Source organism: Schistocerca americana, chromosome 8 (assembly GCF_021461395.2).
Source record: "Schistocerca americana isolate TAMUIC-IGC-003095 chromosome 8, iqSchAmer2.1, whole genome shotgun sequence".
NCBI classification, from domain to species: domain Eukaryota; kingdom Metazoa; phylum Arthropoda; class Insecta; order Orthoptera; family Acrididae; genus Schistocerca; species Schistocerca americana.
Window position 1 is genome coordinate 523078964 of NC_060126.1, and position 15761 is coordinate 523094724.

The 15761-nt window shown below is 43.0% G+C and overlaps 1 protein-coding gene across 1 annotated transcript in view; it reads right to left on the minus strand.

The window, feature by feature from the left end:
- LOC124545959 (glucose dehydrogenase [FAD, quinone]-like) overlaps nucleotides 1-15761 on the minus strand; it is a 116143-nt gene that overhangs the window by 73001 nt on the left and 27381 nt on the right. The window contains exons 7-8 of the mRNA XM_047124922.1: nucleotides 12393-12591; nucleotides 5242-5602 (exon numbers count right to left, since the gene is read on the minus strand). Coding sequence (XP_046980878.1) covers nucleotides 5242-5602; nucleotides 12393-12591 — 560 coding nt within the window. The remainder of the gene's footprint in view (nucleotides 1-5241; nucleotides 5603-12392; nucleotides 12592-15761) is intronic.

The window sequence follows — 15761 nt, forward strand, 5'->3', positions numbered from 1 at the left end:
ACTGAACCCTCTGCCAGGCATTTAATTGTGAATAGCAAAGTAATATCGTAGATGTAGATGTAGATGAGAGCGATCCAAAAAGTGGATGTGGCCAGTAGTGAGGACTGAACCCGAGCCAAAGGCTGAACAGTCTCCATGAGAACAGCTGACACCAGCTGTATCTGGCGGGCCTCTTGAATTTGCGCGCTCAGCGGCCTGATTTGCTAATTTGAATGCTCAACTCGGAACGGGCGCAAAGCGTCGAATGTTTTCCTTAACAATTATTTCTCAACACAACCTATCCTACGACACCCTTATAAGCTTTCCACGCTATTTCTGACCACCCTATGTACATACATCACAAAATCAAATATTTACATAGATAAGGTTACTTACCAGAGGAATGACATTGGTCTGCACCTGTTTACTGTAAAGGTTTCCTGGACGTGAGGTCTCGTTCAATATCTGTAGTTCTTTTAACTCAGGTCACTGCTGTATGTGTAAAACTATATTGAGGCATTTCTTCGTTCAAAAGAAAGAGTACTTTTTACTAACAAGTGAAAGCAGAATGTAGTTACAAGATGCCACTTCGTAAGTGGTGATGGTAAGGTTGTGTCCCAGCGCCCAGGGGAAATGAACCGCCCGTGAAAATATGAACGAAATCACCAGTAAACAATGTGATAATAAGAAATGGGTATTGTATACAAACCATGACATTAAACACCAGGTCTCATACACACAAATAATGTTTACGTGACGTCGGTAAACTCAATCGTATCGGATATAAATATCGTTGCCATCTTCAGAAGATGGCAGGATACAGGTTGGCTGGCAGCTTTTCGAGGAGCTCTTTGTGGTGTGGGGGAGTAGCCATGTATGTGAAAAACGGCATCCCATTTGAGTCAATTGATGCTTCAAAGTACTGCACTGAAAAGGTGCAGGTGTGGTTAAATTTAACGGAGCTAAACTTCTAACTGTCGTTATTTATAGATCCCCAGACTCCGATTTCACAACATTTTTGTTAAAGCTAGAGGAGGTTCTTGGTTCACTTTATAGGAAATACAAAAAGTTAGTTATATGTGGTGACTTCAATATTAATTGTATAAGTGATTGTGCAAGGAAGAGGATTGCTGGTAGACCTCATTAATTCATATAATCTTATGCAAACCGTATTCTTTCCAACGAGAGTGCAAGGGAACAGTAGAACAACCATAGACAACATTTTTGTTCATTCCTCATTACTAGAAGGGCATTCTGTTGGCAAAAAGGTGAATGGCCTTTCAGATCATGATGCACAAATTTTAACTTTAAAAGATTTTTGTGCTGCAACACATGTTAAATATAGTTATTAACTGTGTAGGAAAGCTGATCCAGTTGCTGTAGAGACCTTTGTAAACCTTATAAAGGAACAAGAGTGGCAAGATGTTTATAGCGCTGATACAGTAGACGATAAATATAATGCTTTTCTCAAGACTTTTCTCATACTCTTTGAAAGTTGCTTTCCGTTAGAACGTTTAAAACAGGGTACTAGCACAAACAGGCAGCCTGGGTGGCTGACTAGAGGGATAAGAATATCTTGTAGAATAAAGTGGCAATTATATCAAAATCTAAATGGAGCAGCCCATTACAAACAGTATTGTAAGGTGCTTAAAAATGTTGTTAGGAAGGCAAAAAATATGTGGTATGCAGATAGAATAGCTAAGTCTCAGGATAAAATTAAAACCATATGGTCAGTCGTAAAGGAAGTTGCTGGTCTGCAGAGACAGGTCGAGGATATAGAATCGGTGCGTAGTGGGAATGTCCGTGTTACTGATAAGTCGCATATATGTACAGTATTTAATAATCACTTTCTGAATATAGCAGGTGAACTAAATAGAAACCTAGTCCCAACAGGGAATCATATAGCGCTCTTAGAAAAAAGTGTTTCGAGACTGTTACCTGAAATGCTCCTCCATGATACTGACAAGAGGGAGATTGAGTTAATAATTAAATCACTAAAGACCAAGAACTCTCATGGATATGACGGGGTATCTAGCAGAATACTGAAGTATTGTTCTATGTATGTTAGCCCAGTTCTCAGCCATATCTGTAACTTTTCCTTTAGGAGTGGTCGGTTTCCTGACCGATTAAAGTACTCGGTGGTGAAGCCACTTTATAAAAAGGGAGACATTGATAATGTTGACAATTTTAGACCTATTTCTATGCCATCGGTGTTCGCTAAAGTTATCGAGAAGGTTGTATATACAAGGTTACTGGAGCATTTAAATTCACATAATTTGCTGTCAAATGTTCAATTTGGTTTTAGAAATGGTTTAACAACTGAAAATGCTATATTCTCTTTTCTCTGTGAGGTTTTGGACGGATTAAATAAAAGGTTGCGAACGCTAGGTGTTTTCTTTGATTTAACGAAGGCTTTTGACTGTGTTGGCCACAAAAAATCACTGCTGAAGTTGGACCATTATGGAGTACGGGGAGTAGCTTACAAATGGTTCGCCTCTTACTTTAAGAACAGAAAGCAGAGGGTAATTCTCCGCAGTATTGAGAGTGGTAGTGATGTTCAGTCCCAATGGGGCACTGTTAAGTGGGGCGTTCCCCAAGGGTCGGTGCTGGGGCCACTGCTGTTTCTTATTTATATAAATGATATGCCTTCTAGTATTACAGGTGATTCAAAAATATTTCTGTTTGCTGATGACACCAGCTTGATAGTGAAGGATCTTGTGTGTAATATTGAAACAGCAACAAATAATGTAGTTCAGGAAATAAGTTCGTGGCTTGTGGAAAATAATTTGATGCTAAATCACAGTAAGACTCAGTCTTTACAGTTTCTAACTCACAATTCAACAAGAACCGATATTTTGATCAGACAGAATAGGCATATTATAAGCGAGATGGAACAGTTCAAGTTCCTAGGCGTTCGGATAGATAGTAAGCTGTTGTGGAAAGCCCATGTCCAGTATCTTGTTCAGAAGCTAAATGCTGGTTTATTTACCATTAGAACAGTATCTGAAATAAGTGATACTTCAACACGAAAAGTAGTCTACTTCGCATATTTTCATACGCTTATGTCGTATGGAATTATTTTTTGGGGTAATTCTTCTGATTCAAAAAGGGTGTTTTTGACGCAAAAACGGGCTGTTCGAGCTATATGTGGTGTAAGTTCGAGAACGTCTTGTCGACCCCTATTCAAAAATCTGGGAATTCTGACATTGCCCTCACAGTATATATTTTCCTTAATGTCGTTTGTTGTTAGCAATATTAGCCTATTCCCAAGAGTTAGCAGCTTTAACTCAGTTAATACTAGGCAGAAACCAAATCTGCATGTAGAATGCACTTCCTTGACTCTTGTGCAGAAAGGAGTGCAGTATTCTGCTGCATCCATTTTCAATAAGCTACCACAAGAACTCAAAAATCTTAGCAGTAGCCCAAACTCTTTTAAGTCTAAACTGAAAAGTTTCCTCATGGCTCACTCCTTCTATTCTGTCGATGAGCTCCTGGAAGAGCTAAAAAATTAAGCAAATTCCAGTGTTACATTGTTGATTTTCTTCATTTAAACTTACGACTTGTCACCTGAATATGTTTTTTTATATTTCATTTTATCTGTTTCTAATATCGTGTTATAATTTCATGTATTGACTCGTTCCATGACCATGGAGACTTCTCCTTAATTTGGTCCCACGGAACAATAAATAAAAAAATAAAAAAATAAAGATACTGTACGTCGTATTTTGTGGTGTGTGTGTGTGTGTGTGTGTGTGTGTGTGTGTGTGTGTGTGTGTGTGCGTGTGTGTGTGTGTGTTGTCTCATTCCTTTATTCAACCAGAAACGAAACTAATTTATAATAAAATACAATTTAGTGCGTTTGCTCCTTTTTGCCTCCTTGCAGACAGTTTGTTTTTCACAGTACACGAATTTACCTCTTACAGTGAATAGTTATGATATTTCTTGGATGGCTTACATTTATACATGATTTAACAAAAGTTATTCAAAATAGTTCTGTGAGGATATGAAACAATATTGGTCTTTCTTGTCAATATGGGTTGCATATAAATTAGCGAACATTTCGAGCACACGAATAATTCCAACTAACGGGAAGAACATCACTGTAGCTCGCATGAAGATGCGATTGCTCTTCATTACTTTCCACCGAGCGCACTGTAGCAGTTAGCAGTCCTTAGAGATCGCTTGCAAAATGATATAGAGTTTTTATGTCCTTAAGTACTTACGTAAATATAATGGCACTTAAAATAAGGAATATGTCTTGCTATGACACGTAAGTGAATAGAACATCAAATTATGACCAGAATAGAAATTTGTAGGACTAACGAAGTTAACAAATGTTAACTAAATTTCTCACAAACATTTTGCTACCGCTTGTTACGTAAAACTCACGAAGAAGTCATGAGAAACAGTGTTCAGCGTTTCCAAAGAAGTGATTCGCACTTGGACTTGGGCAAATTCAGCATCTGTCCAATCAGTGTCTTTGACTCTTTCGCAGTGGCGTACATGTCTAACATTTTCTCGACTTGTTTGAGTTAAGACTTAAGCATTCGAATACATTCGCCGTGTTCATCTTCAGGTACCAATAGATTGCCGGAACCGCTATTTGTATTTTATATAGTAGCGCTCTGGGGCATCACTGAAGCAGTGATGTCATCTGAGCGCGAGATTTGCGTGCGAAAATGCGGGAAATGACGGACCGTGAAGAGAATACAAACTCCCTCCCCCCTCCAGTGTATCCCCACCAGCCGGAATTACGAGGCGGAAGGGGATCAGAAACCAACCTCTGTAGACTACTAGTACAGAAGAGAGACCGTCAGTACGGAACATTCAGTCATCTCCTGGCGATGAAGGTGAGCAATATCAACGAAAGCTCGAGTTTTACTCAAACACGAAGCAGCTTGTGAACTACGAAAATATTACACAGCATATGCCACATTTCTATATACTAAATAAGTTACATCGAAAAGCATTGCGTTAGGTCGTAAGTGAACTCAAAATACGTCTGACTACTTTGCTGAAGTTAAATCGATTATTTCGCCCCAGCTTTGTGATGATCGGTATACAAAAATAGTCCGGTTTGGGTGTAAAATCGAGCTGGCTTCAGACTGCGGTGGGGACATTGCTGCACGAAATTTTAAACACAGCGTCATTCTTGTCACCGAAGAGATGATCTTTCGAGAAAGCCGGAAATGTTAATCGGTGCACTAGTGGACCGTCCTCGACGGAGGCCTAGTTCCACCGTCCAGCTGGACCGCCGGCTACCTGAAGTCCTTCCAGTCCTCCTTGATCATGTCGGACGCCTTCTCGCCGATCATGATGACGGGCCCGTTGGGGTTGCCGCTGACGATGTGCGGCATGACGGAGGCGTCGACGACGCGCAGGCCGGGCACGCCGTGCACGCGGAGGCGGGCGTCGACGACGGCGCCGGGGTCGGAGGCGGGGCCCATCTTGCAGGTGCCGACCGGGTGGTAGATGGTGAAGGTGAAGTGGCGCAGCGCGCACTCCCAGTACTCGTCCGAGGCGAAGGCGAGCTGCGCGCAGCCCGGCAGCGGGATCCTGTGCAGCCGAGAGCCGAACTGCTGGAACGCCGGCGTCGACGACAGGTTCACCGCGATGCGGATTCCTGCAAGACACCGCCAGTCTGTGCAACAAGTGTAGGCGCGAACAATCTGATAAGGGTGATTGCCCTCTCAGCACAAAAGTTATCAGTCTGTGTCTAGTATACAGATTTTCGGAAAGTTCACTGACTTAATCTCTGTCGATCCATCGTGGATACGAGACAGCGTCCTGTCAGATATTTACCAGAGAAAAATCACCAAACAGCTGTCTATTTTCGGAACTTGTTATTTTATTTTCACGGCCAGTTTCGGCATCTCATTAATGCCATTTTAAGGCCCCTATGCACTGCATGTTGGAGAATCAGATACATCTGTGCATGCGTAACTGGAGCCATCAATATGTGGATTCCGTGAATTTCACGTGGAGTGTCCACTTCGAAGACTTGGTAACAGTTGTCAAGTCATAAAAATCACGGAATCCAGGTATTGGTGGTTCAAGTTATGAAGTGTATAAGGGCCTCAAGATGGCATTAATGAAGTGCCGAAACTTCTCGTGTAAATAAAATAAAAAGTTCTGAAAATATAAGGCTATTTGGTGATTTTTCTTTGGTAAATACGCTAACTTAATTCATAGAAGTGTTATTAGGTTCAAACATTATTTCCCTTGTTTCCTGGAAGTCCTTTTTCGTTAATAAACTCACGCAACCAAATTTCCGGGTAAAGTGTTCGTCGGCTTTGTAGTCGGATCCTCAGTTCAATCTGCCGTAATTATTTTGACATTCCAAGTATGAACTACCCGACAAGCCAGTGCTGTCGCCCCTATATAAGCCGCAAAAAGACCACGGTGCGCGCTACTATCCCTTCGCAACGCCTACGCTGGGAGAAGCGTTGTATCGCAATCCAGACAATTGACACTAACGACAAGATATGCTGATGACCGCGCCACAGGCGTTGTGGGGCGATACATGTCAAAACATGGTTCCATATCCGGTCTAAAGTAAACCCATTGCCTTTCTTAATGAGATGACCCGCTAGTCTAATCTCTATAGTATCCCTAAGGACACACTCCAATTACTGAGATAAGATGCGACAGCAAGTGTCTGTGTGTCCGCAGGTTTCATCCAATGCCTCTCAGTTAAACAGTATCTGGTCACTGCAGACTGATGAAGCATTCTGTGACGTAATGTTACACACACACACACACACACACACACACAGACACACACACACACACACACTTCGTCCATTTCTTATACATTGAGCTTCGTTAGCTGCAAACCATATTTAATAGAGCCTAGTATCGCTCAATTCTAGGTTGTAAGTTAATTTTAAAAAAATTCTCAATTTAAGAACATGTTTCCAGTATAATTAAGGAAAATAACTGTTTTGCATCCATCTTCCCGTGTTTTCAGTGATGGCCCATACTCCAAAGCATAGTGAATCTGCTTACTGAGATAATCAGTCCGATTCAGGCGAGCTGTCAGTGCCGAAGGCTGCATAGGCTGTTGGTGCCAGTGTCTGCAGGACCCCACTGTGTTAATGCAGCGGACGGCAGGTGACTGCGTTCATATATGGGTTGGTGTGCTGAGGTTTGTGGCAAACATTGTATTCTGGGTTTCCATGCTTCCTTTTATTAACCATCACACCCAAGAAAGTGACTTTTCAACAGTTTCAAATTTCATCATAAACAGAATGCTGGGATGAAGAGAATTAAAATGTTCCACGTAGTGATTAAGTACAGCCGCTCCACGTGGCCAGACCGTAAACGTGACATCCACGTGTCTGTTAAATCAGGTTGGTTTCAAAGACGTCACCCTGAAAGTCATGTTCTCAAAATCTTCCATAAATAAGTGTGCAATTGCAGGTGATAAGTGGCTTCCCATTGCCAGTGCGTCAGTTTCTTCATAAACCTGATCATTAAATAAGCAGTAAGCTGAAGTGGGCACATGATGACAGAGCTTCATTATTTCACATCCAAAGCCCAAGCGCTCTTCAAGTGGAACGCCCATAACCCAATGTCAAATCTGAACAGATCTGGTTGATGCAGGCAACTCAGTCGTCGTATGAATGCCATAGAGTTGGATATATGCTCATCAGTTTTTCTAATGGAAAGATGAAGAAACTTCCCTCAATACTTCGGCATGCTGTAGATGGGGATACCTTCAATGCTGACAGTGGGACGTATTGACACATCTGCTTTGTGGAATTTCGGCAAGTCATATAAACGTGGCGGAACAGCCGCATCCGTACAAATTTTCTTGATCACGTGTGTAGATAGTAAGCTCTTTTGCAAAAGCGGGAGGGTCTTCGTTTTTATTCAGTCATTTTGAAGTCACTCCGTAATTTTCTATAGGCTAGTTCATCGAGTGAAAAAAACCATTTTGCTCACATATCAGCACGGTAAAGGAGCATTGTAAATTTTCAATTGCTAGTAAAACAACTGAATTATCTTCTCGAATGCAGTGAGTGACAGCACTTTCTCTCTCCACGAGAAACATTCCCCACCGCAGTGAGGCCTGACGCAACATGTGGGACACCTCTTGTCTAATTCCTTCACCTCGGTCGTCTGGGAAGTTGGAAACTGCTTGCGTCACGGATACAGTCTTGGATAAGTTACACCTTATAGCGACAGCGTAAGCACACAGCCACCGTTCAAAGTGGCGACCACCGGTCTCAGTGTGTGCGATACAAACGGCGTATAAGATATGGCTCTCAGATGCCGCTGTTGCGTGTTGCACAATGAGGCAAGCAGCTAGCCTACTAAGCAGTTTTTCAGTTTTTAATTCGGTTTCGTGCACCGAAGACTGCTCGTATCTCGAATAGAAAAAGCCCTAGAGTTTATACACTCGACTATAAATTTCGTCCAGTGAGGATGGCAACTGCTGTGAAACTTTTTTCTGCACATTCTGTTGGCTTTACAGGCATGTTAGCAAGTTCCTCTTTACTGGACAGCCAGTCATCAAGTCTGAACAGCCATTACTCCACCCTGCTATTGCGTTTCAAATTATCGCCACCACCGTCTATGCGGTAGGCTGTCTTCTCTCATGAGTTATCATCAGTTTAAAAATATTTGCGTCATACGCGTTGCTCTTTCAAACCTCCTACCCAGTGGCATATTCAATTAAAACCGTTGGTACCTTATTTCCAAATGCTCGGCTCAGTGTTATCCGCCTTTTGTACAATTTGTACGCTAAAAGTTTGGTACACCGTCCATACAAACTGCGAAAGAATATATATATATATATATATATATATATATATATATATATATATATATATACCATAGTCAACTGTACGTGTTGACCTACATCTACACTCCGCATGCTACATTGGGTACCACTATCTGATGCGCCCTTCCCTGTTCATTTCGCAAATGGCGCGTGGGGAGAATGTTTGTCGGTGAACTTCCGTTTTAGCTCTAATTTCTCGAATTTTCTCGTTGTGTTCATTTCGCGAGACGTACGAGGGATGAAGTAGTGTGTTGGCTAACTCTTCTTCGGACGTACGCTCTCTGAATTTCAACAGCAATCTCTGTGATACACAAGGACTTTTTCGTAGCGTCTGCTGCTGGAATTTGTTGAGCATCTCCGTAAATCTGTGACCCTTACTGAACGGTCCCGTGGTGAAACGAGGCGCTCTTCGTTGGTTTTCTCTGTCTCTTCTGCTGTTCGAACTTGGTAAGAGTCCCCGACTGATGAGTAATATCCACGAGTCAGTCAGACGAGTGTATTGCGAGCCGCTTCTTTCGTACGTGACTCACATTTCCGTAAGGTTCTTCCAATGAATCTCAGCCTGGCGTCTGTTTTTCCTGCTGTTTGGTTTACTTGGTCATTCCATTTTAACTCGCTCTGGGTGGCACTCCTGGGTGTATTGCGAGCTGTTTACGGATCTTGAGGCCCTCTCTTGCAACTTCGTATTGAAATCTCTAGATCATTGTATAAATCTTCTTTCAATTTATTCCTTGCATATCCTTCTCTAGTTTATTATCCATTTTGTACAGTGTCTGCTTTTTCTCTTGTTTGAAGGTTGCCAGCCTCATTGCGTGCCCATGCCATTTTAACCTCCGTTTTCCCTCCTCTTCAGAGATGTACGTGGGAATTTTAATTCGCTTCGTGATTTCCGTATTTGGGATGTTCTCTCGCCTCGATACTCGACAACATATTGCAAAAATTCCATTTGGAGCGCTTCAGGTCTTCTATGTTGTTTGGTTACTTCCTAGGCTTCCGCTCCATATAAACAGATGCTTTGTATTATTGATTCATATAACCTTTTTTGCCTTTTTTCTTAATTTTAATTCAGAAAAGAATGGAATTCAACTTGTTAATTGTTTTTCTTGTATTGTCCTCTGCCTTATTTCTTGTTTACTGATTTGAGATTATAACTCTCAGGTATTTTAAGATTATTACTACTTCCATTGATTTTTCATCAACAGCGGATCAACAAACGCAGACGTTTGGTCTCTTAGGAATTCACATGCGCACACGCACACTTCAACAGCGTAATCGAACAGTAACGGATCTCTTCTCCTGTTTTCGAGCAGTACGTCACATTTATTTACGTTCAGCTTCAAGTGCGAATCCCCGCACCGTTCATCAACACTCCATAGTTCTTCTTGTACTACCTTTCGGGCTTCTGATGTTGTCAGCTTCCTGCAGGAAGCAGCATGGGCTGCAAATCGCCTCATGCGGTTTCCCAGGTTATCCACCAGTCAGGCGCATTTTCTCTAGTGTTTCAGCAGATGTTTGCAATTTCGCTTTTGCATTGTGGTGCTGGAGTCAGCCCAAATAATTACGGCTCGGGACGTCCTCCATGCGACTTCCAGTGTCAATAGAAAGCGTCAGTGTGTTTCCCATTACAGTTACTGTTGAATCGGTGTTTATACGTGCCCATTCGATAGACCGCTCCAAGATTAGTCTAATTTGATATTTTTTCTATCGCAAGGACAGTAAAAGATGATAACAGTAATAAATAATAAACAGCGATGCAGCGGCGACTCAGTGCCGCTGCTGGAGTACCGACTGTTCTCCGTATTTTACTGCCTCTGTCAATACATATCGGTAGAACTAATATCGGACTAGACTAATCTGGGACCGCTCTATCAAACGGGCACGTACAATTCCGCTTTTAAACTCAGTTTATTTGGGACTGGAAACAAACCGACGCTTCCCACCGACACTGAGCGTCGCATGAAAAACGTGATGAACACTATTTGTTGGGCAGACTGCAGGTGCACAATGCAAAAACGAAATTGCAAATGTCTGCTGACACACCAGAGAAACAGCGCCTTACGACTCTTTGGATATATACAGGGTGAGTCACCTAACGTTACCGCTGGATATATTTCGTAAACCACATCGAATACTGACGAACCGATTCCACAGACCGAACGTGAGGAGAGGGGCTAGTGTAATTGTTTAATATAAACCATACAAAAATGCACGGAAGTATGTTTTTTAACACAAACCTACGTTTTTTCAATTGGAACCCCGTTAGTTAGCACATCTGAACATATAAACAAATACGTAATCAGTGCCGTATGTTGCATTGTAAAATGTTAATTACATCCGGAGATATTGTAACCTAAAGTTGACGCTTGAAACCTCCGACGTTCAGTTGCGTGTTGTAACAAACACGGGCCACGGTCGGCGTGGACGACGCATAAATTGGCCAGCCCGTTCTCCTGATCTTACACCTCTGGACTTCTTTCTGTGGGGTACGTTAAAGGAGAATGTGTACCGTGATGTGCCTACAACCCCAGAGGATATGATACAACGTATTGTGGCAGCCTGCGGCGACATTCCACCAGATGTACTGCGGCGTGTACGACATTCATTACGCCAGAGATTGCAATTGTGTGCAGCAAATGATGGCCACCACATTGAACATCTATTGGCCTGACATGTCGGGACACACTCTATTTCTCTCCGTAATTGAAAACGGAAACCACGTGTGTACGTGTACCTCACCCCTCATGGTAATGTACACGTGCGTCAGTGAAAAAGACCAATAAAAAGGTGTTAGCATGTGGACGTAATGTGCTGTTCCAGTCTCTTCTGTACCTCAGGTCCATCACCGTTCCCTTTGGATCCCTACGTAATTCGGTGCTCTCCGATACACACGATCGAATAGCGGAGGAGTGGTACTCAAGCGTCAACTTTAGGTTACAATATCTCCGGATGTAATTAACATTTTACAATGCAACAAACGGCACTGATTACGTATTTGTTTATATGTTGAGATGTGCTAACAAAACTAACTGGTTTCCATTTGAAAAAACTTAGGTTTGTGTTAAAAAAACATACTTCCGTGCATTTTTTTATGGTTTGTATTAACCAATTACACTAGACCCTCTCGTCACGTTCGGTCTGTGGAATCTATTCGTCAGTACTTGATGTGGTTTACGAAATATATCCAGCGGTAATGTTAGGTGACTCACCCTGTATATATGCAGGTCAGTAACTGTCATAACATACTTTTTGAGGTACTCCTGAAATCAACTTTAAGTATGTCGAAATTTATCCGTTAACGAGTCACATGCTGAGTTCTATACGCAAGGACGTCACGAATACAGTCGCAAATCTAGTCCGATATTCAGTAAGCTCGTGTTTTACTCACGAAACGACAGTGTGGAAGTGTATCGAATTCTTCCAGAAGACAAGGCACGTAGTACCAACCTGAGTGCCAGCGTCTATGATTCCACGGCTTTCTGGATTTGGTGGACTCACACTTGACTGATACCGATGCGTTAGTCAGCAGAGCGGTCAAAGGCCAGCAGTCAATCATAGGACGACAGCAGAGTGCCGTATTTCGAGACGCGGACACCCTATCCGCTGGCCGGGGCTGCCGGAGACTCACCCTCGATGAGCGTGTCGACGTCCTCGCGGTGCGCGAAGTAGTTGGGCACGATGAGCGGGTGGTGGGCGGGGTTGGCGGAGCGCAGGCGCACCCAGCCGGCGCTGCGCGGCCGCAGCAGGAGCGGCAGGATGGTCCACGTCTCCGCCTTGAGCAGCGGCTTGTACACCGTGTTGAACACGCCGTCCCGCAGGCCCAGGATCTGCAACGCGCGCGACTGTGTGAGTCCTGTCACTCTCGTAGCTCCTGCACTCACCACCAGTTGTGGTGCTCTGGTCCGCCGCTCCCGAGTACAGCTGCGCTCTACCAAAACACACTACATAAATGACGTAGTAAATGGTAGGAGTACCGACAGTATTGTTAGCACTGGTAGGGAAAGAAACACAAATGGATGTGTAAGAGAGCCGACGACTTATACAGGGTGGTCCATTCATCGTGACTGGGCCAAATATCTCACGAGATAAGTGTCAAACGCAAAAACTACAAAGAACGAAACTTTCTATCTTGAAGGGGGAAACCAGATGGCGCTATGGTTGGCCCGCTAGATGGCGCTGCCATAGGTCAAACGGATATCAACTGCGTTTTTTTAAATAAGAGCCCCCATTTTCATTACATATTCGTGTAGTACGTAAACAAATATGAATGTTTTAGTTGCACCACTTGTTTCGCTGTGTGATAGATGGCGCTGTAATAATCACAAACGTATAAGTACGTGGTATCACGTACCATTCCACCAGTGCGGACGGTATTTGCTTCGTGATACATTACCCGTGTTAAAATGGACCGTTTACCAATTGCGGAAAAGGTCGATACCGGGTTGATGTATGGCTATTGTGATCAAAATGCCCAACGGGCGAGTGCTATGTATGCTGTTCGGTATCCTGGACGACATCATCCAAGTGTCCGGACCGTTCGCCGGATAGTTACGTTATTTAAGGAAACAGGAAGTGTTCAGCCACATGTGAAACGTCAACCACGACCTCCAACAAATGATGATGCCCAAGTACGTGTTTTAGCTACTGTCGCAGCTAATCCTCACATCAGTAGCAGACAAACTGCGCGAGAATCGGAAATCTGAAAAACGTCGGTGCTGAGAATGCTACATCGACATCGATTGCACCCGTGCCACATTTCTATGCAGCAGGAATTGCATGGCGACGACTTCGAACGTCGTGTACAGTTCTGCCACTGGGCACAAGAGAAATTACGGGACGATGACAGATTTTTTGCACGCGTTCTGTTTAGCGACGAAGCGTCATTCACCAACAGCGGTAGCGTAAACCGGCATAATATGCGCAATTGGCCAACAGAAAGTCCACGATGGCTGCGACAAGTGGAACATCAGCGACCTTGGCGGGTTAATGTATGGTGCGGCATTATGGGAGGAAGGATAATTGGCCCCCTTTATTGATGGCAATCTAAATGGTGCAATGTATGCTGATTTCCTACGCAATGTTCTACCGATGTTACTACAAGATGTTTCACTGCATGACAGCATGGCGATGTACTTCCAACATGATGGATGTCCGGCACATAGCTCGCGTGCGGTTGAAGCAGTATTGTATAGCATGTTTCATGACAGGTGCATTGGTCGTCAAAGCACCATACCATAGCCCGCACGTTCACTGGATCTGTCGTCCCCGGATTTCTTTCTGTGGGGAAGTTGAAGCTTATTTGCTCTCGTGATCCACCGACAACGCCTGACAACATGCGTCAGCGCATTGTCAATCCATGTGCGAACATTACGGAAGGCGAACTACTCGCTGTTGCGAGGAATGGCGTTACACGTATTGCCAAATGCGTTGAGGTTGACGGACATCATTTTGACCGTTTATTGCATTAATACGGTATTTACAGGTAATCACGCTGTAATAGCATGCGTTCTCAGAAATGATAAGTTCACAAAGGTACATGTATCACATTGGAACAACCGAAATAAAATGTTCAAACGTACCTACGATCTATATTTTAATTTTAAAAAACCTACGTTACCAACTGTTCGTCTAAAATTCTGAGCCATGTGTTTGTGACTATTACAGCGCCACCTATCACAAAGCGATGAAGTGGTCCAACTAAAGCATTCATACTTCTTTACGCCGCGAGGGATTAGCCGAGCGGTCTCAGGCGCTGCAGTCATGGACTGTGCGGCTGGTCCCGGCGGAGGTGCGAGTCCTCCTTCGGGCGTGGGTGTGTGTATTTGTCCTTTGGATAATTTAGGTTAAGTAGTGTGTAAGCTCAGGGACTGATAACCTTACCAGTTAAGTCCCATAAGATTTCACACACATTTGAACATATGAACATTTCTTTACGTACTACATGAATATGTATAAAAATGGGGGTTCCTATTTAAAAAATGCAGTTGATACCCGTTTGACCTATGGCAGCGCCATCTAGTGGGCTAACCATAGCGCACTCTGGTTTCCACCTTCAAGCTAGATAAGTTTCTTTCTTCGTAGTTTTTTCGTTTGACGCTTATTTCTTGAGATATTCGGCCAGGTCACGATCAATGGACCACCCTGTATTTGTTTTTTGTTTGAATATACTTTATTCTTATTATTTTGTACTCAATAGCACATCCTTCATAATGATCAAAGGCAAGCGTTTCCAGCTATTATTCCTAAATGCGGAAGTTGTTTACGAAAAACAGAGACGTGTTTGCGTAAGTTCAAATACGTTTTGATGCGATGTTTGATATATTTTTGTTTTGCGACTTGTTTTTACCTTTTTGTTCCGGAAACTGCGTTTTCTAGCGCTATATTATAAATCTGTATTGTTTATTTTTGCTACAACATCTCTCTGTTTCACTTTAGAAGTCAACGATTTTCGAATAAAACCTGAGTTAAATATAGACAATTTCACTTTTGCCGTAAATACTCTTTGCTTTTAAGTGACAGATAGGAGGTAGAGTAAAAACGTTCTGTAGGTTACCCGGTACTTTATATATCATCATTCATTTTCTAGACAGTTCACCGCTTCCATTTTGTAGGGGAAATCGAGTAAAACACAGATCGCATACGCAAAGAAAGCGATCGGTATGAGGTAAAGCCCCCATTGGTATGCAACACACCATACGTACAGGTAATGTGGGTACGACCTTAACTGACAAAAGGTGCTAGAAAAACTACGGTAGTCTGCCCTTCCTTACGATAGTCTACGGTAGCTTACAGTAGTTTTTCAACTCTGCTCTCGAGTGATTCTTATACACCTGGCTGCGCAGACGCACTGTTGACGCCACATCAAAAGAGTTTGTGCTGGTTATGATCTTTATCATTTCTGTAAATCTGCAGGCTTTCCGGCCGTGCTCATTCGCGGCAAAGTCTTCTAGTTTTTCACGAAGCTCCTCTATAGATTCTTCTACTCGATTCTGAAGAA